Source organism: Salmo salar, chromosome 17 (assembly GCF_965601325.2).
Source record: "Salmo salar chromosome 17, fSalSal1, whole genome shotgun sequence".
Lineage (NCBI taxonomy): Eukaryota > Metazoa > Chordata > Actinopteri > Salmoniformes > Salmonidae > Salmo > Salmo salar.
The window spans coordinates 26313580-26335437 of record NC_138307.1 but is presented as its reverse complement, the minus strand read 5'-3'; the positions used below and the strand labels follow the sequence as shown (position 1 = coordinate 26335437).

Sequence of the window (21858 nt, the reverse complement as noted above, 5' to 3'; positions counted from 1 at the left end):
CTACAGTGCCTTGGAAAAGTCTTCATCCCCTTGGCGTTTTTCCTATTTTGTTGCATTACAACCTGTAATTTAAATGGATTTTTATTTGGATTTCATGTAATGAACATACACAAAATAGTCCAAATTGGTGAAGTGAAATGAAAAAAAATGACTTGTTTCAAAAAATATAAAAAATTTAAAAAACGGAAAAGTGGCGCATGCATATGTACTCACCCCCTTTGTTATGAAGCCCCTAAATAAGATCTGGTGCAACCAATTACCTTCAGAAGTTACATAATTAGTTGGGTTATAAAAAAATATCAGAAACTTTGAACATCCCACGGAGCACCATTAAATCCATTATTAAAAAATGGAAAGAATATGGCACCACAACAAACCTGCCAAGAGAGGGCCGCCCACCAAAACTCACGGATCAGGCAAGGAGGGTATTAATCAGAAAGGCAACAAAGAGACCAAAGATAATCCTGAAGGAGCTGTAAAGCTCCACAGCGGAGATTGGAGTATCTGTCCATAGAACCACTTTAAGCCATACACTCCACAGAGCTGGGCTTTATGGAAGAGTGGCCAGAAGAAAATAAGCAAACATGTTTGGTGTTCGCCAAAAGGCTTGTGGGAGACTCCCCAAACATATGGAAGAAGGTACTCTGGTCAGATGAGGCTAAAATTGAGCTTTTTTACCATCAAGGAAAACGCTATGTCTGGCACAAACCCAACACCTCCCATCACCCTGAGAATACCATCCCCAGAGTGAAGCATGGTGGTGGCAGCATCATGCTGTGGGGATGTTTTTCATCGGCAGGGACTGTGAAACTGGTCAGAATTGAAGGAATGATGGATAACACTAAATACAGGGAAATTCTTGAGGGAAACCTGTTTCAGTCTTCCAGAGATTTGAGACTGGGACGGAGGTTCACCTTCCAGCAGGACAATGAACCTAAGCATACTGCTAAAGAACACTCAAGTGGTTTAAGGGGAAACATTTAAATGTCTTGGAATGGCCTAGTCAAAGCCCAGACCTCAATCCAATTGAGAATCTGTGGTATGACTTAAAGATTGCTGTACACTAGCAGAACCCATCCAACTTGAAGGAGCTGGAGCAGATCTGACTTGAAGAATGGGCAAAAATCCCAGTGGCTAGATGTGCCAAGCGTATAGAGACATACCCCAAGAGACTTGCAGCTGTAATTGCTGCAAAAAGTATTGGTTGGGGTGGGGGTTATGGGGGGGGGGGGGAATAGTTATGCATGCTCAAGTGTTCTGTTTTTTTTGGTCTTATTTCTTGTTTGTTTCACAATAAAATACATTTTGCATCTTCAAAGAGGTTGGCATGTTGTGTAAATCAAATGATACAAACCCCCAAAAATCAATTTTAATTCCAGGTTGTAAGGCAACAAAATAGGAAAAATGCCAAGGGGGGTGAATACTTACGCAAGCCACTGTATCTCAGGTTAAACTGATCTGACCTTGGATTTAAAGTCTCAGAGAACATCAATTTAGCACCAGAACTTAATGAAAACAACAAGGCCATAAAAAGTCTTAGTGTTTTTACAGGGTGATTCATTTTGTCACAATAACAAGGTAAAATGAGTCTTTAGTGTGTCCCAAATGGAACCCTAATCCTTATGAAGTGCACTAATTTTGACCAGATCCTATATCTGGTCAAAAGTAGTGCATTACATAGGGAACAGGGTACCATTTCGGACACAGCCTTAGTCCGTGGTGTGTGGCAGTAACCCTGGGACATCCATAGATAGAGAGAGGGAAAAACACACTGATTTGATCCTCTGGGTTTTCCTCTGTCGTCAATAACATTTCTCCATTTCTCATAATTGCAGTGAGGCACTGCTCTGCTCTGTTAGTGCTCTCTGAATGTAAAGCAGCAGAGAACAACTATTTATCCTGGAAGCCCTGCTGGCATCTCCTCATCAAGGGTTACTGCACTTCCACTGAACTAGATCATGATGTGAAGCAGCCTCTTGTTTCTGGTCTTGTCTTGACTGTTAATACGTTGATTCAGTACGCGGGCTGTTCAACTAGGTTGCATTAATAACAGTGTGCAAGCAGAAATTGTTATGGGTGTTTTGTGGCAGAATCCTCATAATAAAACAGACAGCCACCCACCCACCCAACCAGTCAGCCAGACACACAGCCAACCAGACATCCAGAGCGGTTCAGTACCTTGACATCCTTCAGTCTCCCTTCCATGGTAGGGTATTCAGTGACGGCTGTAGAGGGGATGGCTAGCCTCGCCTCACACTGCTGTAACCAGGCCAACAGAGTAGATACTGTCTCCTTATAGAGCACTGGAGGAAGGCTCTCCTGAACTGGAGGGAGAGAAACAATAATGGTTAGGGGATGGAGGGAGGGAGGTAGGGATCGAGGGCTGGATGGATGGATGGATGGAAGGATGGATGGATGGATGGATGGATGGGTGAGTGGATGGACGGACAGACATCCATATACCCACAGCCTTTCTGGCCTGCTGTCAGGCTCTACCACTTCACTATAATACACTATATACCCACAGCCCTTCTGGCCTGCTGTCAGGCTCTACCACTTCACTATAATACACTATATACCCACAGCCCTTCTGGCCTGCTGTCAGGCTCTACCACTTCACTATAATACACTATATACCCACAGCCCTTCTGGCCTGCTGTCAGGCTCTACCACTTCACTATAATACACTATATACCCACAGCCCTTCTGGCCTGCTGTCAGGCTCTACCACTTCACTATAATACACTATATACCCACAGCCCTTCTGGCCTGCTGTCAGGCTCTACCACTTCACTATAATACACTATATACCCACAGCCCTTCTGGCCTGCTGTCAGGCTCTACCACTTCACTATAATACACTATATACCCACAGCCCTTCTGGCCTGCTGTCAGGCTCTACCACTTCACTATAATACACTATATACCCACAGCCCTTCTGGCCTGCCGTCAGGCTCTACCACTTCACTATAATACACTATATACCCACAGCTCTTCTGGCCTGCCGTCAGGCTCTACCACTTCACTATAATACACTATATACCCACAGCTCTTCTGGCCTGCTGTCAGGCTCTACCACTTCACTATAATACACTATATACCCACAGCTCTTCTGGCCTGCCGTCAGGCTCTACCACTTCACTATAATACACTATATACCCACAGCCCTTCTGGCCTGCTGTCAGGCTCTACCACTTCACTATAATACACTATATACCCACAGCCCTTCTGGCCTGCTGTCAGGCTCTACCACTTCACTATAATACACTATATACCCACAGCCCTTCTGGCCTGCTGTCAGGCTCTACCACTTCACTATAATACACTATATACCCACAGCCCTTCTGGCCTGCTGTCAGGCTCTACCACTTCACTATAATACACTATATACCCACAGCCCTTCTGGCCTGCTGTCAGGCTCTACCACTTCACTATAATACACTATATACCCACAGCCCTTCTGGCCTGCTGTCAGGCTCTACCACTTCACTATAATACACTATATACCCACAGCCCTTCTGGCCTGCCGTCAGGCTCTACCACTTCACTATAATACACTATATACCCACAGCCCTTCTGGCCTGCTGTCAGGCTCTACCACTTCACTATAATACACTATATACCCACAGCCCTTCTGGCCTGCTGTCAGGCTCTACCACTTCACTATAATACACTATATACCCACAGCCCTTCTGGCCTGCTGTCAGGCTCTACCACTTCACTATAATACACTATATACCCACAGCCCTTCTGGCCTGCTGTCAGGCTCTACCACTTCACTATAATACACTATATACCCACAGCCCTTCTGGCCTGCTGTCAGGCTCTACCACTTCACTATAATACACTATATACCCACAGCCCTTCTGGCCTGCTGTCAGGCTCTACCACTTCACTATAATACACTATATACCCACAGCTCTTCTGGCCTGCTGTCTGACTGCCTGCCAACTCTATATTACCCTCACCCTGTCTGACTGTCTGCCCACATTGCATGATCCTTTTCTGTCTGCATTATCCTCTACCTGTCTGGGGGTCTTGGGGTCTGCCCACTCTGCATTATCCTCTACCTGTCTGGGGGTCTACACACTCTTCATTATCCTCTCTCTGTCTGACTGTCTGTCCACTTGGCATTATCCTCTCCATCTGACTGTCTGGGGGTCTGTCCACTCTGCATTATCCTCTCCATGTCTGTGGGCCTGTCCACTCTGCATTATCCTCTCCCTGTCTTGGGGTCTACCCACTCTTCATTATCCTCTCCCTGTCTGGGGGTCTACCCACTCTTCATTATCCTCTCTCTGTCTGACTTTCTGTCCACTTGGCATTATCCTCTCCATCTGACTGTCTGGGGGTCTGTCCACTCTGCATTCTCCTCTCCATGTCTGGGGGTCGGTCCACTCTGCATTATCCTCTCCCTGTCTGGGGGTCTGCCCCTCTGCATTATCCTCTCCCTGTCTGGGGGTCTGTCCACTCTGCATTATCCTCTCCCTGTCTGGGGGTCTGTCCACTCTGCATTATCCTCTCCATCTGACTGTCTTTGGGTCTGTCCAATCTGCATTATCCTCTCCCTGTCTGGGGGTCTGTCCACTCTGCATTATCCTCTCCATCTGACTGTCTTTGGGTCTGTCCACACTGCATTATCCTCTCCCTGTCTGGGGGTCTGTCCACTCTGCATTATCCTCTCCATCTGACTGTCTTTGGGTCTGTCCACTCTGCATTATCCTCTCCCTGTCTGGGGATCTGTCCACTCTACATGATCATCTCCCTGTCTAGACAGGTATTTTTCTAGAGCAGCAGGCTCTGTCTCACTCTCTGTATGTAGTCTGTCTCTGTTCCTGTCTCAGTCCATGAATTCATTATCCACTCACAGTCCACTCTGCATCGTTAGCTAGTTAACTGCTAGTCCACAGTTAGGTCTGTATGTACAGTATGCTAATGTTTTGTTTGTATTTCCTGTTTGTTTGTTGGGGGGCAGCCATGTATGAAAATGGAGAACGCTAAAGGAGAAGTGGTTGAATCGTTATTCTACTTTATGTGAACGCTTTAGTGATCAAAGTAATTATCAGGACTCCTGGCCTGTGAGACACAGGAGGTTGGTGGCACCTTAATTGGGGAGGATGGGCTCGTGGTAATGACTGGAGCGGAATCAGTGGAAGGGTATCAAATACATCAAACACATGGTTTCCATGGTTTCCAGGTGTTTGATGGCATTCCATTCGATCCATTCCAACCACTATTATGAGCCGTCCTCCCCTCAGCCTCCACTGGAGTGAGAGTGCAAGTGAACGTGAGAGAGAATGTGTGTGTTTGTGTGTGTGAGGTGAGGATGGTTGAGCTGCAGTGAGGTAGTGAAAGGAGAACATAGTAGCTGTAATCACAATCACTGTTCCCTATAGGGGAAAACACTGAAATGTTCCTTGATGATAGTTGTACCACACAACCTGCCACTTACCAACATACTGAAATACACTCACACAACACACAACACACAACCTGCCACTTACCAACATACTGAAATACACTCACACTTACACAACACACAACACACAATCTGCCACTTACCAACATACTGAAATACACTCACACTTACACAACACACAACACACAACCTGCCACTTACCAACATACTGAAATACACTCCCACTTACACAACACACAACCTGCCACTTACCAACATACTGAAATACACTCACACTTACACAACACACAACCTGCCACTTACCAACATACTGAAATACACTCCCACAACACACAACCTGCCACTTACCAACATACTGAAATACACTCCCACAACACACAACCTGCCACTTACCAACATACTGAAATACACTCCCACTTACACAACACACAACACACAACCTGCCACTTACCAACATACTGAAATACACTCCCACTTACACAACACACAACCTGCCACTTACCAACATACTGAAATACACTCACACAACACACAACCTGCCACTTACCAACATACTGAAATACACTCCCACTTACACAACACACAACCTGCCACTTACCAACATACTGAAATACACTCCCACTTACACAACACACAACCTGCCACTTACCAACATACTGAAATACACTCCCACTTACACAACACACAACACACAACCTGCCACTTACCAACATACTGAAATACACTCCCACTTACACAACACACAACACACAACCTGCCACTTACCAACATACTGAAATACACTCCCACTTACACAACACACAACCTGCCACTTACCAACATACTGAAATACACTCACACAACACACAACACACAACACACAACCTGCCACTTACCAACATACTGAAATACACTCCCACAACACACAACCTGCCACTTACCAACATACTGAAATACACTCCCACTTACACAACACACAACACACAACCTGCCACTTACCAACATACTGAAATACACTCACACTTACACAACACACAACACACAACCTGCCACTTACCAACATACTGAAATACACTCCCACTTACACAACACACAACCTGCCACTTACCAACATACTGAAATACACTCCCACTTACACAACACACAACACACAACCTGCCACTTACCAACATACTGAAATACACTCACACTTACACAACACACAACCTGCCACTTACCAACATACTGAAATACACTCCCACTTACACAACACACAACACACAACCTGCCACTTACCAACATACTGAAATACACTCCCACTTACACAACACACAACCTGCCACTTACCAACATACTGAAATACACTCCCACTTACACAACACACAACCTGCCACTTACCAACATACTGAAATACACTCACACAACACACAACCTGCCACTTACCAACATACTGAAATACACTCCCACTTACACAACACACAACACACAACCTGCCACTTACCAACATACTGAAATACACTCACACAACACACAACACACAACCTGCCACTTACCAACATACTGAAATACACTCACACAACACACAACCTGCCACTTACCAACATACTGAAATACACTCACACTTACACAACACACAACACACAACCTGCCACTTACCAACATACTGAAATACACTCCCACTTACACAACACACAACACACAACCTGCCACTTACCAACATACTGAAATACACTCCCACTTACACAACACACAACACACAACCTGCCACTTACCAACATACTGAAATACACTCCCACTTACACAACACACAACACACAACCTGCCACTTACCAACATACTGAAATACACTCCCACTTACACAACACACAACCTGCCACTTACCAACATACTGAAATACACTCACACAACACACAACCTGCCACTTACCAACATACTGAAATACACTCCCACTTACACAACACACAACCTGCCACTTACCAACATACTGAAATACACTCACACTTACACAAGCACACAACACACAACCTGCCACTTACCAACATACTGAAATACACTCCCACTTACACAACACACAACCTGCCACTTACCAACATACTGAAATACACTCACACTTACACAAGCACACAACACACACACACTCCTCTCCAGCTCCTTTTGCACCCCCCGAAACACGCACACACACACACACACACACACACACACACACACACACACACACACACACACACACACACACACACACACACACACATAATAACATGGCGCCGACAGAGATGGTCGCCTCACTTTGCGTTCTTAGGAAACTATGCAGTATTTCGTTTTTTTATGTGTTATTTCTTACATTGTTACTCCAGGAAATTTTAAGTCTTATTACATACAGCCGGGAGGAACTATTGGATATAAGAGAAACGTCAACTCACCAACATTACGACCAGGAATACGACTTTCCCAAAGCGGATCCTCTGTTTGGACCACCACCCAGGACAATGGATCGGATCCCAGTAGGTGACCAAAAACAACGGCGCCGCAGAAGGGGCAGACGGAGCGGCCTCCTGGTCAGGCTCCGTAGACGGGCACATCGCTCACCGCTCCCGAGTATACTACTCGCCAATGTCCAGTCTCTTGGCAACAAGGTAGATGAAATTCGAGCAAGGGTTGCCTTCCAGAGAGACATCCGAGATTGTAATATTCTCTGTTTCACGGAAACATGGCTCACTCGGGATATGTTATCAGAGTCGGTACAGTCACCCGGTTTCTTCACGCATCGCACCGACAGAAACAAATATCTCTCTGGTAAGACGAAAGGCGGGGGTGTATGCCTTATGATTAACGAGTTGTGGTGTGATCATAACAACATACAGGAACTACAGGACCGCATTATCTACCAAGGGAATTCTCTTTGATTATAATCACAGCCGTGTTTATCCCCCAAAGGCAGACACCTCGACCGCCCTGAAAGAACTTCATTGGACTCTATGTAAACTGGAAACCACATATCCTGAGGCTGAATTTATTGTAGCTGGGGATTTTAACAATGCTAATCTGAAAACAAGGCTCCCTAAATTTTATCAGCATATCGAATGCACGACCCAGGCTGGCAGCATTCTGGATCATTGTTACTCTAACTTCCGCGACGCATACAAAGCCCTCCCTCGCCCTCCTTTTGGCAAATCTGACCACGACTCCATTTTGTTGCTCCCAGCCTATAGACAGACACTAAAACAGGAAAAGCCCATGCTCAGGTCTGTTCAACGCTGGTCCGACCAATCGGATTCCACACTTCAAGATTCCTCCGATCACCTGAACTGGGATATGTTCCGGATAGCCTCAGACAACAACATTGATGCATACGCTGATTCAGTGAGCGAGTTTATTAGCAAGTGCATCGGTGATGTTGTACCCACGGTGACTATTAAAACCTTCCATAACCAGAAACCGTGGATTGATGGCAGCATTCGGGCAAAACTGAAAGCGTGAACCACTGCTTTTAATCATGGCAAGGCAACCGGAAACATGACCGAATACAAACAGTGTAGCTATTCCCTCCGCAAGGCAATCAAACAAGCTAAGCGTCTGTATAGAGAGAAAGTACAGTCGCAATTCAAAGGCTCAGACACGAGACGTATGTGGCAGGATCTACAGTCAATCACGGATTCCAAAAAGAAAACCAGCCCCGTCGGGGATCACGATGCCTTGCTCCCAAACAGACTAAACAACTTCTTTGCTCGCTTTGAGGACAATACAGTGCCACTAACATGGCCCGCTACCAAAACCTGCGGGCTCTCCTTCACTGCAGCCAACGTGAGTAAAACATTTAAACGTGTTAACCCTCGCAAGGCTGCAGACCCAGACGGCATCCCCGGCCGAGTCCTCAGAGCATGCGCAGACCAGCTGGCTGGTGTGTTTACGGTCATATTCAGGACTACCTATGTAAGAATGCTGTTCATCGATTACAGCTCAACATTTAACACCATAATACCCTCCAAACTCGTCATTAGCTCAAGACGCCCGCCCTGTGCAACTGGGTCCTGGACTTTCTGACGGGCCGCCCCCAGGTGGTGAGGGTAGGAAACAACATCTCCACCCCGCTGATCCTCAACACTGGGGTGCGTTCTCAGCCCTCTCCTGTCCTCCCTGTTCACCCATGACTGCGTGGCCATGCACGCCTCCAACTCAACCATCAAGTTTGCAGACGAGCCTGCCTTGTGGCGCAGTGGTCTAAGGCACTGCATCACAGTGCTAGCTGTGCTACCAGAGATTCTGGGTTCGAGCCCAGGCTCTGCCGCAGCCGGCCGCGACCGGGAGGTCCATGGGGCGACGCACAATTGGCCCTGGGTCGTCCAGGTTAGGGAGGGTTTGGCCGGCAGGGATATCCTTGTCTCATCGCGCACTAGCGACTCCTGTGGTGGGCTGGGCGCAGTGCACGCTGACCAGGTCACCGGGTTTACGGTGTTTCCTCCGACACATTGGTGCGGCTGGCTTCCGGGTTGGATGTGCGTTGTGTCAAAAAGCAATGTGGCTAGGTTGTGTTGTGTTTCGGAGGACGCACGGCTCTCGACGTTCGCCTCTCCCGAGTCTGTACAGGAGTTGCAGCGATGAGACAAGACTGTAACGACTACCAATTGGATTCAACGAAATTGGGGAGAAAAAGGGGTAAGTAAAACATTGTAAAAATGTTTGCAGACGACACTACAGTGGTAGGCTTGATTACCAACAACGACAAGATGGCCTACAGGGAGGAGGTGAGGGCCCTCGGAGTGTGGTGTCAGGAAAATAACCTCACACTCAATGTCAACGAAACAAAGGAGATGATGGTGGACTTCAGGAAACAGCAGAGGGAGCACCTCCATATCCACATCGATGGGACAGCAGTGGAGAAGATGGAAAGTTTTAAGTTCCTCGGCATACACATCACGGACAAACTGAAATGGTCCACCCACACAGACAGCGTGGTGAAGAAGGCGCAGCAGCGCCTCTTCAACCTCAGGAGGCTGAAGAAATTTGTCTTGTCACTGAAAACACTCACAAACGTTTACAGATGCACAATTGAGAGCATCCTGTCGGGCTGTATCACAGCCTGGTACGGAAACTGCTCCGCCCACAACCGTAAGGCTCTCCAGAGGGTAGTGAGGTCTGCACAACGCATCACCGGGGGCAAACTACCTGCCCTCCAGGACACCACACCACCCGATGTCACAGGAAGGCCAAAAAGATCATCAAGGACAACAACCACCCGAGCCACTGCCTGTTCACCCCGCTTTCATCCAGAAGGCGAGGTCAGTACAGGTGCATCAAAGCGGGGACCGAGAGACTGAAAAACAGCTTCTATCTCAAGGCCATCAGACTGTTAAACAGCCATCACTAACATTGAGTGGCTGCTGCCAACATACTGAATCAAATCTCTAGCCACTTTAATAATTCAAAATTGGATGTAATAAATGTATCACTAGTCACTTTATTAAACAATGTCACTTTATATAATGTTTACATACCCTACATTACTCATATGTATATACTGTACTCTATACCATCTACTGCATCTTGCCTATGCTGCTCGGCCATCGCTCATCCATATATTTATATGTACTTATTCTTATTCATTCCTTTACAATTGTGTGTATAAGGTAGTTGTTGTGCAATTGGTAGATTACTTGTTAGATATTACTGCACTGTCGGAACTAGAAGCACAAGCATTTCGCTACACTCGCATTAACATCTGCTAGCCATGTGTATGTGACCAATAACATTTGATTTGATACAGACACACTTTGAACTTGAAACGTAATTAAGCATACATTAGGCATATTTCTATTCCCTGTGAGTAGAGGACCCATGTGAGTACTGTTAACACTTTCTATCATTTACCCCTCTGTGTTCATATTACTGCTCTCTGATAAGCCCATTCACACACACACACACACACACACACACACACACACACACACACACACACACACACACACACACACACACACACACACACACACACACACACACACACAAAGAGCAGCTGAACCAGCATGAGCACACTGTCTCCAGCTCCCTCTCTCCCTCTCTGACATCCACTCTACATATGGAGATGTGTTCTGCTTCCTCCTCTCTAAAATACCCTCCTCTCCTCTAAAACAACCTCCTCTCCTCTAAAACATCCTTCTCTCCTCTAAAACAACCTCCTCTCCTCTAAAACATCCTTCTCTCCTCTAAAACAACCTCCTCTCCTCTAAAACAACCTCCTCTCCTCTAAAATACCCTCCTCTCCTCTAAAACAACCTCCTCTCCTCTAAAACAACCTCCTCTCCTCTAAAACAACCTCCTCTCCGCTAAAACATCCTTCTCTCCTCTAAAACATCCTTCTCTCCTCTAAAACAACCTCCTCTCCTCTAAAACAACCTCCTCTCCTCTAAAACAACCTCCTCTCCTCTAAAACAACCTCCTCTCCTCTAAAACAACCTCCTCTCCTCTAAAACAACCTCCTCTCCTCTAAAACAACCTCCTCTCCTCTAAAACAACCTCCTCTCCTCTAAAACATCCTTCTCTCCTCTAAAACAACCTCCTCTCCTCTAAAACAACCTCCTCTCCTCTAAAACAACCTCCTCTCCTCTAAAACAACCTCCTCTCCTCTAAAACAACCTCCTCTCCTCTAAAACAACCTCCTCTCCTCTAAAACATCCTTCTCTCCTCTAAAACAACCTCTCCGCTAAAACATCCTTCTCTCCTCTAAAACAACCTCTCCGCTAAAACATCCTTCTCTCCTCTAAAACAACCTCCTCTCCTCTAAAACAACCTCCTCTCCACTAAAACATCCTTCTCTCCTCTAAAACAACCTCCTCTCCTCTAAAACAACCTCCTCTCCTCTAAAACATCCTTCTCTCCTCTAAAACAACCTCCTCTCCTCTAAAACAACCTTCTCTCCTCTAAAACAACCTCTCCGCTAAAACATCCTTCTCTCCTCTAAAACAACCTCCTCTCCTCTAAAACAACCTCCTCTCCACTAAAACATCCTTCTCTCCTCTAAAACAACCTCCTCTCCTCTAAAACAACCTCCTCTCCTCTAAAACATCCTTCTCTCCTCTAAAACAACCTCTCCGCTAAAACATCCTTCTTTCCTCTAAAACAACTTCCTCTCCTCTAAAACAACCTCCTCTCCTCTAAAACAACCTCCTCTCCTCTAAAACAACCTCCTCTCCTCTAAAACAACCTCCTCTTCTCTAAAACAACCTCCTCTCCTCTAAAACATCCTCCTCTCCTCTAAAACATCCTTCTCTCCTCTAAAACAACCTCCTCTCCTCTAAAACAACCTCCTCTCCGCTAAAACATCCTTCTCTCCTCTAAAACAACCTCCTCTCCTCTAAAACATCCTTCTCTCCTCTAAAACATCCTTCTCTCCTCTAAAACAACCTTCTCTCCGCTAAAACATCCTTCTCTCCTCTAAAACAACCTCCTCTCCTCTAAAACAACCTCCTCTCCTCTAAAACAACCTCCTCTCCTCTAAAACAACTTCCTCTCCTCTAAAACAACCTCCTCTCCTCTAAAACAACCTCCTCTCCTCTAAAACAACCTCCTCTCCTCTAAAACATCCTTCTCTCCTCTAAAACAACCTCCTCTCCTCTAAAACAACCTCCTCTCCTCTAAAACAACCTCCTCTCCTCTAAAACAACCTCCTCTCCTCTAAAACAACCTCCTCTCCTCTAAAACAACCTCCTCTCCACTAAAACATCCTTCTCTCCTCTAAAACAACCTCCTCTCCTCTAAAACAACCTCCTCTCCTCTAAAACAACCTCCTCTCCTCTAAAACAACCTCCTCTCCTCTAAAATACCCTCCTCTCCTCTAAAACAACCTCCTCTCCTCTAAAACAACCTCCTCTCCTCTAAAACAACCTCCTCTCCTCTAAAACAACCTCCTCTCCTCTAAAACAACCTCCTCTTCTCTAAAACAACCTCCTCTCCTCTAAAATATCCTTCTCTCCTCTAAAAAATCCTTCTCCTCTCCAAAATATTATCCTCTCCTCTCTCTCTGTCGCACGTGCCACAGCACTTACCTCCCCCAAACCCAAACCCTCACCTATTAACCCCTAACCCTCACCTATTAACCCCTAACCCTCACCTATTAACCCCTACCCTTACTTATTAACCCCTAACCCTCACCTATTAACCCCTAACCCTCACCTATTAACCCCTAACCCTCACCTATTAACCCCTACCCTTACCTATTAACCCCTAACCCTCACCTCTAACCCCTAACCCTCTCCTATTAACCCCTAACCCTCACCTTTAACCCCTAAAACTCACCTATTAACCCCTAACAATCAGAAGTTGACCGGGTGTGGTGTGCTTTTTCTCTTCTCTCATGACCCCTTTCTGTGTTCCTGTGTGTAAGTGCACGCCTGCATTGTGTTTGTGTCCTGTTCCATATTCTCACCCAGCACCAGCTGTCTCTCTCGGGCCTGGAGCTCATCCAGGACTTGCTGGTGATGCTGTGTGAAGTCAGTGATGTCTGCATCGAAGAAGACAGGAGCATTCTCCTTCTCCCTCAGTGCCTTCAGCTTCTCCTTCAGCAGGTTGACCTGGGGCTCCAGAGAGGAGAAACGAGCTATCTCCTCCTGGGGGGGGAGGAGAGAAGAGGGGAGAGGGGGAGGGAGGAGAGGGGAAGAGGGAGAGGAGGAAGGGGTGTGAAAGGGAGAAAAAAGAGAGAGTGAGACAGAGAGATCAGCAGAAAGCAAGAGAAAAAAGACAGGAAGAGATGAAGACAGGAAGAGATGAAGACAGTAAGACAGGAAGACAGTAAGACAGGAAGACAGTAAAACAGGAAGAGAGAAAGACATGAAGAGATGAAAATAGGAAGACAGGAAGACAGGATGATATGAAGACAGGAAGAGAAAAGAGACCAGAAACGTTTGACCCAAGTTAAACAATTTAAAGGCAATGCTACCAAATACTAATTGAGTGTATGTAAACTTCTGACCCACTGGGAATGTGATGAAAGAAATAATAGCAGAAATAAATCATTCCCTACTATTATTCTGATATTTCACATTCTTAAAATAAAGTGGTGATCCTCACTGATCTAAGACAGGGAATTGTTACTAGAATGAAATGTCAGGAATTGTGAAAACTGAGTTTAAATGTATTTGGCTAAGGTGTATGTGAACTTCCAACTTCAACTGTATATATAAATAATCAGATTAGGTTTTAGTATCCAAGTCTAATCTATCAGAGGGGGTCTTAGTATCCAAGTCTAATCTATCAGAGGGGGTCTTAGTATCCAAGTCTAATCTACCAGAGGGGTCTTAGTATCCAAGTCTAATCTACCAGAGGGGGTCTTAGTATCCAAGTCTAATCTACCAGCGAGGGTCTTAGTATCCAAGTCTAATCTATCAGAGGGGGTCTTAGTATCCAAGTCTAATCTACCAGAGGGGGTTTTAGTATCCAAGTCTAATCTATCAGAGGGGGTCTTAGTATCCAAGTCTAATCTACCAGAGGGGGTCTTAGTATCCAAGTCTAATCTACCAGAGGGGGTCTTAGTATCCAAGTCTAATCTACCAGAGGGGGTCTTAGTATCCAAGTCTAATCTATCAGAGGGGGTTTTAGTATCCAAGTCTAATCTACCAGAGGGGGTTTTAGTATCCAAGTCTAATCTATCAGAGGGGGTCTTAGTATCCAAGTCTAATCTACCAGAGGGGGTCTTAGTATCCAAGTCTAATCTACCCGAGGGGGTCTTAGTATCCAAGTCTAATCTATCAGAGGGGGTCTTAGTATCCAAGTCTAATCTAGCAGAGGGGGTCTTAGTATCCAAGTCTAATCTACCAGAGGGGATCTTAGTATCCAAGTCTAATCTACCAGAGGGGGTCTTAGTATCCAAGTCTAATCTACCAGAGGGGGTCTTAGTATCCAAGTCTAATCTACCAGAGGGGGTCTTAGTATCCAAGTCTAATCTACCAGAGGGGGTCTTAGTATCCAAGTCTAATCTACCAGAGGGGGTCTTAGTATCCAAGTCTAATCTACCAGAGGGGGTCTTAGTATCCAAGTCTAATCTAACAGAGGGGGTCTAAGTATCCAAGTCTAATCTACCCGAGGGGGTTTTAGTATCCAAGTCTAATCTATCAGAGGGGGTCTTAGTATCCAAGTCTAATCTACCAGAGGGGGTCTTAGTATCCAAGTCTAATCTACCAGAGGGGGTTTTAGTATCCAAGTCTAATCTATCAGAGGGGGTCTTAGTATCCAAGTCTAATCTACCAGAGGGGGTCTTAGTATCCAAGTCTAATCTACCAGAGGGGGTCTTAGTATCCAAGTCTAATCTATCAGAGGGGGTCTTAGTATCCAAGTCTAATCTACCCGAGGGGGTGTTAGTATCCAAGTCTAATCTATCAGAGGGGGTCTTAGTATCCAAGTCTAATCTACCAGAGGGGGTCTTAGTATCCAAGTCTAATCTACCAAAGGGGATCTTAGTATCCAAGTCTAATCTACCAGAGGGGGTCTTAGTATCCAAGTCTAATCTACCAGAGGTGGTCTTAGTATCCAAGTCTAATCTATCAGAGGGGGCCGTAGTATCCAAGTCTAATCTATCAGAGGGGGTCTTAGTATCCAAGTCTAATCTACCAGAGGGGGTATTAGTATCCAAGTCTAATCTACCAGAGGGGATCTTAGTATCCAAGTCTAATCTACCAGAGGGGGTCTTAGTATCCAAGTCTAATCTACCAGAGGGGGTCTTAGTATCCAAGTCTAATCTACCAGAGGGGGTCTTAGTATCCAAGTCTAATCTACCAGAGGGGGTCTTAGTATCCAAGTCTAATCTACCAGAGGGGGTCTTAGTATCCAAGTCTAATCTACCAGAGGGGGTCTTAGTATCCAAGTCTAATCTATCAGAGGGGGTCTAAGTATCCAAGTCTAATCTACCCGAGGGGGTTTTAGTATCCAAGTCTAATCTATCAGAGGGGGTCTTAGTATCCAAGTCTAATCTACCAGAGGGGGTCTTAGTATCCAAGTCTAATCTACCAGAGGGGGTTTTAGTATCCAAGTCTAATCTATCAGAGGGGGTCTTAGTATCCAAGTCTAATCTACCAGAGGGGGTCTTAGTATCCAAGTCTAATCTACCAGAGGGGGTCTTAGTATCCAAGTCTAATCTATCAGAGGGGGTCTTAGTATCCAAGTCTAATCTACCCGAGGGGGTCTTAGTATCCAAGTCTAATCTACCAGAGGGGGTCTTAGTATCCAAGTCTAATCTACCAGAGGGGGTCTTAGTATCCAAGTCTAATCTACCAGAGGGGGTCTTAGTATCCAAGTCTAATCTACCAGAGGGGGTCTTAGTATCCAAGTCTAATCTACCAGAGGGGGTCTTAGTATCCAAGTCTAATCTATCAGAGGGGGCCGTAGTATCCAAGTCTAATCTATCAGAGGGGGTCTTAGTATCCAAGTCTAATCTACCAGAGGGGGTCTTAGTATCCAAGTCTAATCTACCAGAGGTGGTCTTAGTATCCAAGTCTAATCTATCAGAGGGGGCCGTAGTATCCAAGTCTAATCTATCAGAGGGGGTCTTAGTATTCAAGTCCAATCTACCAGAGGGGGTCTTAGTATCCAAGTCTAATCTACCAGAGGGGGTCTTAGTATCCAAGTCTAATCTACCAGAGGGGGTCTTAGTATCCAAGTCTAATCTACCAGAGGTGGTCTTAGTATCCAAGTCTAATCTATCAGAGGGGGCCGTAGTATCCAAGTCTAATCTATCAGAGGGGGTCTTAGTATCCAAGTCTAATCTACCAGAGGGGGTTTTAGTATCCAAGTCTAATCTACCAGAGGTGGTCTTAGTATCCAAGTCTAATCTATCAGAGGGGGCCGTAGTATCCAAGTCTAATCTATTAGAGGGGGTCTTAGTATCCAAGTCTAATCTACCAGAGGGGGTCTTAGTATCCAAGTCTAATCTACCAGAGGGGGTCTTAGTATCCAAGTCTAATCTACCGGAGGGGGTCTTAGTATCCAAGTCTAATCTACAAGAGGGGGTCTTAGTATCCAAGTCTAATCTATCAGAGGGGGCCGTAGTATCCAAGTCTAATCTATCAGAGGGGGTCTTAGTATCCAAGTCTAATCTACCAGAGGTGGTCTTAGTATCCAAGTCTAATCTATCAGAGGGGGCCGTAGTATCCAAGTCTAATCTACCAGAGGGGGTCTTAGTATCCAAGTCTAATCTACCAGAGGGGGTCTTAGTATCCAAGTCTAATCTATCAGAGGGGGCCGTAGTATCCAAGTCTAATCTATCAGTCTACACAATACATTAACATCTCATTACAGCTTTGTGCTGTTTTGCTGTTGTTTTGAGCCATTCATTACAAAATAGTACAATTTAGATTTTATTACAATTAAATATTTATGGCAAACCTTCCCAGTGGCAATGCGTTTTCTCTGTGGTGAATGCAGAACAGAGAATATTGTTGTATGAATACTGAATGACACTGTATGAAGTGTTTCCCCTACGATTTGTTTCAGCAGCGGTGGAAGAGTTAGTGTGTGTGGTGGCGGGGCTCTTCCTATGGAGGGGAGGGGTGGGGTCTTCCTGGGGTCTTCCTATGGAGGGGAGGGGTGGGGTCTTCCTATGGAGGGGAGGGGTGAGGTCTTCCTGGGGTCTTCCTATGGAGGGGAGGGGTGGGGTCTTCCTATGGAGGGGAGGGGTGGGGTCTTCCTGGGGTCTTCCTATGGAGGGGGGCGGTGGGGTCTTCCTATGGAGGGGAGGGGTGGGGTCTTCCTGGGGTCTTCCTATGGAGGGGAGTGGTGGGGTCTTCCTATGGAGGGGAGGGGTGGGGTCTTCCTGGGGTCTTCCAATGGAGGGGAGGGGTGGGGTCTTCCTGGGGTCTTCCTATGCAGGGGAGGGGTGGGGTCTTCCTATGGAGGGGAGGGGTGAGGTCTTCCTGGGGTCTTCCTATGGAGGGGAGGGGTGGGGTCTTCCTATGGAGGGGAGGGGTGGGGTCTTCCTGGGGTCTTCCTATGGAGGGGAGGGGTGGGGTCTTCCTGGGGTCTTCCTATGGAGGGGAGGGGTGGGGTCTTCCTGGGGTCTTCCTATGGAGGGGAGGGGTGGGGTCTTCCTGGGGTCTTCCTATGCAGGGGAGGGGTGGGGTCTTCCTGGGGTCTTCCTATGGAGGGGAGGGGTGGGGTCTTCCTGGGGTCTTCCTATGGAGGGGAGGGGTGGGGTCTTCCTATGGAGGGGAGGGGTGGGGTCTTCCTGGGGTCTTCCTATGGAGGGGAGGGGTGGGGTCTTCCTGGGGTCTTCCTATGGAGGGGAGGGGTGGGGTCTTCCTGGGGTCTTCCTACGCAGGGGAGGGGTGGGGTCTTCCTGGGGTCTTCCTATGCAGGGGAGGGGTGGGGTCTTCCTGTAGAGGGGAGGGGTGGGGTCTTCCTGTGGAGGGAGTGCTCTTCCTGGGACATACATCTATGCGTCTACATTAGTGGCCGCTGCTAAATGCATCTAGGGAAAACACTGGTAGCAGAGCTGCCTGCGTCCCAAATGGAACCCCATTCCCTATGTAGTGCACTACTTCTGACCAGAGCTCTATGGGGGAATCGGGTGCCATTGGTCTCTTGACCAACTATGAGCAGTGACTCACCTAACTAAACAGCTATACAACAGGAGACAGGACAGGACCAACTATGAGCAGTGACTCACCTAACTAAACAGCTATACAACAGGAGACAGGACAGGACCAACTATGAGCAGTGACTCACCTAACTAAACAGCTATACAACAGGAGACAGGACAGGACCAACTATGAGCAGTGACTCACCTAACTAAACAGCTATACAACAGGAGACAGGACAGGACCAACTATGAGCAGTGACTCACCTAACTAAACAGCTATACAACAGGAGACAGGACAGGACCAACTATGAGCAGTGACTCACCTAACTAAACAACTATACAACAGGAGACAGGACAGGACCAACTATGAGCAGTGACTCACCTAACTAAACAGCTATACAACAGGAGACAGGACAGGACCACCTAACACACTACACAAGAGGTGGTCATCTCTCCACTGGGAAAGCTACTAGGAATGCAGGTTTTTGCTCCAACCCCACACGTGCACATTTATGTGTGTGTACACAGATGAATCAGGTGGGTTATATTTGAGTTGAAAATAAACCCTGCACTTGACAGACATACAGACGTATAGACAGACTTACATGGTTAACTGTAGACATGTACTGTATGCAGACATGATGGAAAGAGACCCAGTCAGACATGCAGACACAGAAAATACACACACACACACACACACACACACACACACACACTGCTCTCTCTCTCTCTCTCACACACACACACTGCTCTCTCTCTCACACACACACACACACTGCCCTCTCTCTCTCACACACACACACACACACACACACACACACACACACACACACACACACACACACACACACACACACACACACACACACACACACACACACACACACACACACACACACACACACACACAGCCCTCTCTCTCTCACACACACACACTGGCCCCTCTCACACTCGCTCGTTCTCTCCCACACACACACTGTCCCCTCACACACACTCTCTCTCTCTCTCTCTCTCTCTCTCTCTCTCTCTCTCTCTCAATTCAATTCAAGGGCTTTATTGGCATGGGAAACATATGTTAACATTTCCAAAGCAAGTGGAGTAGATAATATACAAAAGTGAAATAAACAATAAAAATAAACAGTAAACATTACACTCACAGAACTTCCAAAAGAATAGACATTACAAATGTCATATTATGTATATATACAGTGTTGTAACGATGTAAAAATGGTTAAAGTACAAAAGGCAAAATAAATAAACATAAATATGGGTTGTATTTACAATGGTGTTTGTTCTTCACTGGTTGACCTTTTCTTGTGGCAACAGGTCACAAATCTTGCTGTTGTGATGTCACACTGTGGTATTTCACCCAATAGATATGGGAGTTTATCAAAATCGAGTTTGTTTTCTAATTCTTTGTGGATTTGTGTAATCTGAGGGAAATATGGGTCTCTAATATGGTCATACATTGGGCAGGAGGTTAGGAAGTGCAACTCAGTTTCCACCTCATTTTGTGGGCAGTGTGCACATAGCCTGTCTTCTCTTGAGAGCCAGGTCTGCTACTGCGGCCTTTCTCTTTTGTAATATTTTTTAATTTCACTTTTTTCTCCCCAATTTTGTTGAATCCAATTGGTATTTAAAGTCTTGTTTCATCGCTGCAACTCCTGTACAGACTCAGGAGAGGCGAATGTTGAGAGCCGTGCGTCCTCCGAAACACAACACAACCAAGCTGCACTGCTTCTTGACACAACGCATTCAACCCGGAAGCCAGCCGCACCAATGTGTCGGAGGAAACACCGTACACCTGGCGACCTGGTCAGCGTGCACTGCACCCGGCCCGCCACAGGAGTCGCTAGAGCACGATGAGACAAGGACATCCCTGCCGGCCAAACCCTCCCTAACCCGGATGACGCTGGGCCAATTGTGCGTCGCCCCATGGACCTCCCGGTCGCGGCCGGCTGCGACAGAGCCTGGGCTCAAACCCAGAATCTCTGCTGGCACAGCTAGCACTGCGATGTAGTGCCTTATACCACTGCGCCACCCGGGAGGCCCCACGGTGGCCTTTCTCAATAGCAAGGCTATGCTCACTGAGTCTGTACATAGTCAAAGCTTTCCTTAAGTTTGGGTCAGTCACAGTGGTCAGGTATTCTGCCACTGTGTACTCTCTGTTTAGGGCCAAATAGCATTCTAGTTTGCTCAGTTTTTTTGATAATTCTTTCCAACGTGTCAAGTAATTATCTTTTTGGTTTTCTCATGATATGGTTGGTAGGGGACTCTTCTCCAGGTTCATCTCTGTGTAGGTGATGGCTTTGTTATGGAAGGTTTGGGAATCGCTTCCTTTTAGCGAGTTGTAGAATTTAATGTCTCTTTTCTGAATTTTGATAATTAGCGGGTATCGGCCTAATTCTGCCCTCCCTCCCTCCCTCCCTCCCTCCCTCCCTCCCCCCTCCTCCCTCCCTCCCTCCCTCCCTCCCTCCCTCCCTCCCTCCCTCCCTCCACAGACACTACACTCCCCCCCCCACTCCTCACCCTGCAGCGCTCCAGTTGATGCTTCAGAGGTTCAGACTCTGAGGACGGTGGCTGCTGGACCTTCAGCCAGTTCTCAGAGTTGACCACAGCTTGCTCCAGTTGCTGCCAGAGGTTATAGAAGGCCAGGATCTTGCTCTGGTAGGCCAGCCACTCCAGCCTCTCAGCCAGCAGGGCACAGAACCCATCCCAGCGAGTGTTGAGCTCCTCGGCTGCTTTCTGGATGTCATCAGCCCTCCTACTACCACCCTCTGGAGGGACAGACACAACAGGAAAGATGTTACAGTCAATGAATCATCTATCCACCTATCCGTCCGTCTATCTATCTGCAGTGCCTTCAGAAAGTATTCATACCCCTTGACTTATTCGACATTTTGTTGTGTTACAGCCTGAATTC

At 46.7% G+C, this 21858-nt stretch overlaps 1 protein-coding gene across 9 annotated transcripts in view; it reads right to left on the bottom strand.

Annotated features, from left to right (window-relative positions):
• LOC106592409 (dystrophin) overlaps positions 1-21858 on the bottom strand; it is a 429474-nt gene that overhangs the window by 145261 nt on the left and 262355 nt on the right. For all 9 annotated transcript variants that reach the window (XM_082963707.1, XM_082963700.1, XM_082963702.1 and 6 more), the window contains 3 exons: positions 21465-21712; positions 13797-13977; positions 2179-2324 (listed from right to left, as the gene is read on the bottom strand). In XM_082963707.1, the coding sequence (XP_082819833.1) occupies positions 2179-2324; positions 13797-13977; positions 21465-21712 (575 nt within the window). The remainder of the gene's footprint in view (positions 1-2178; positions 2325-13796; positions 13978-21464; positions 21713-21858) is intronic.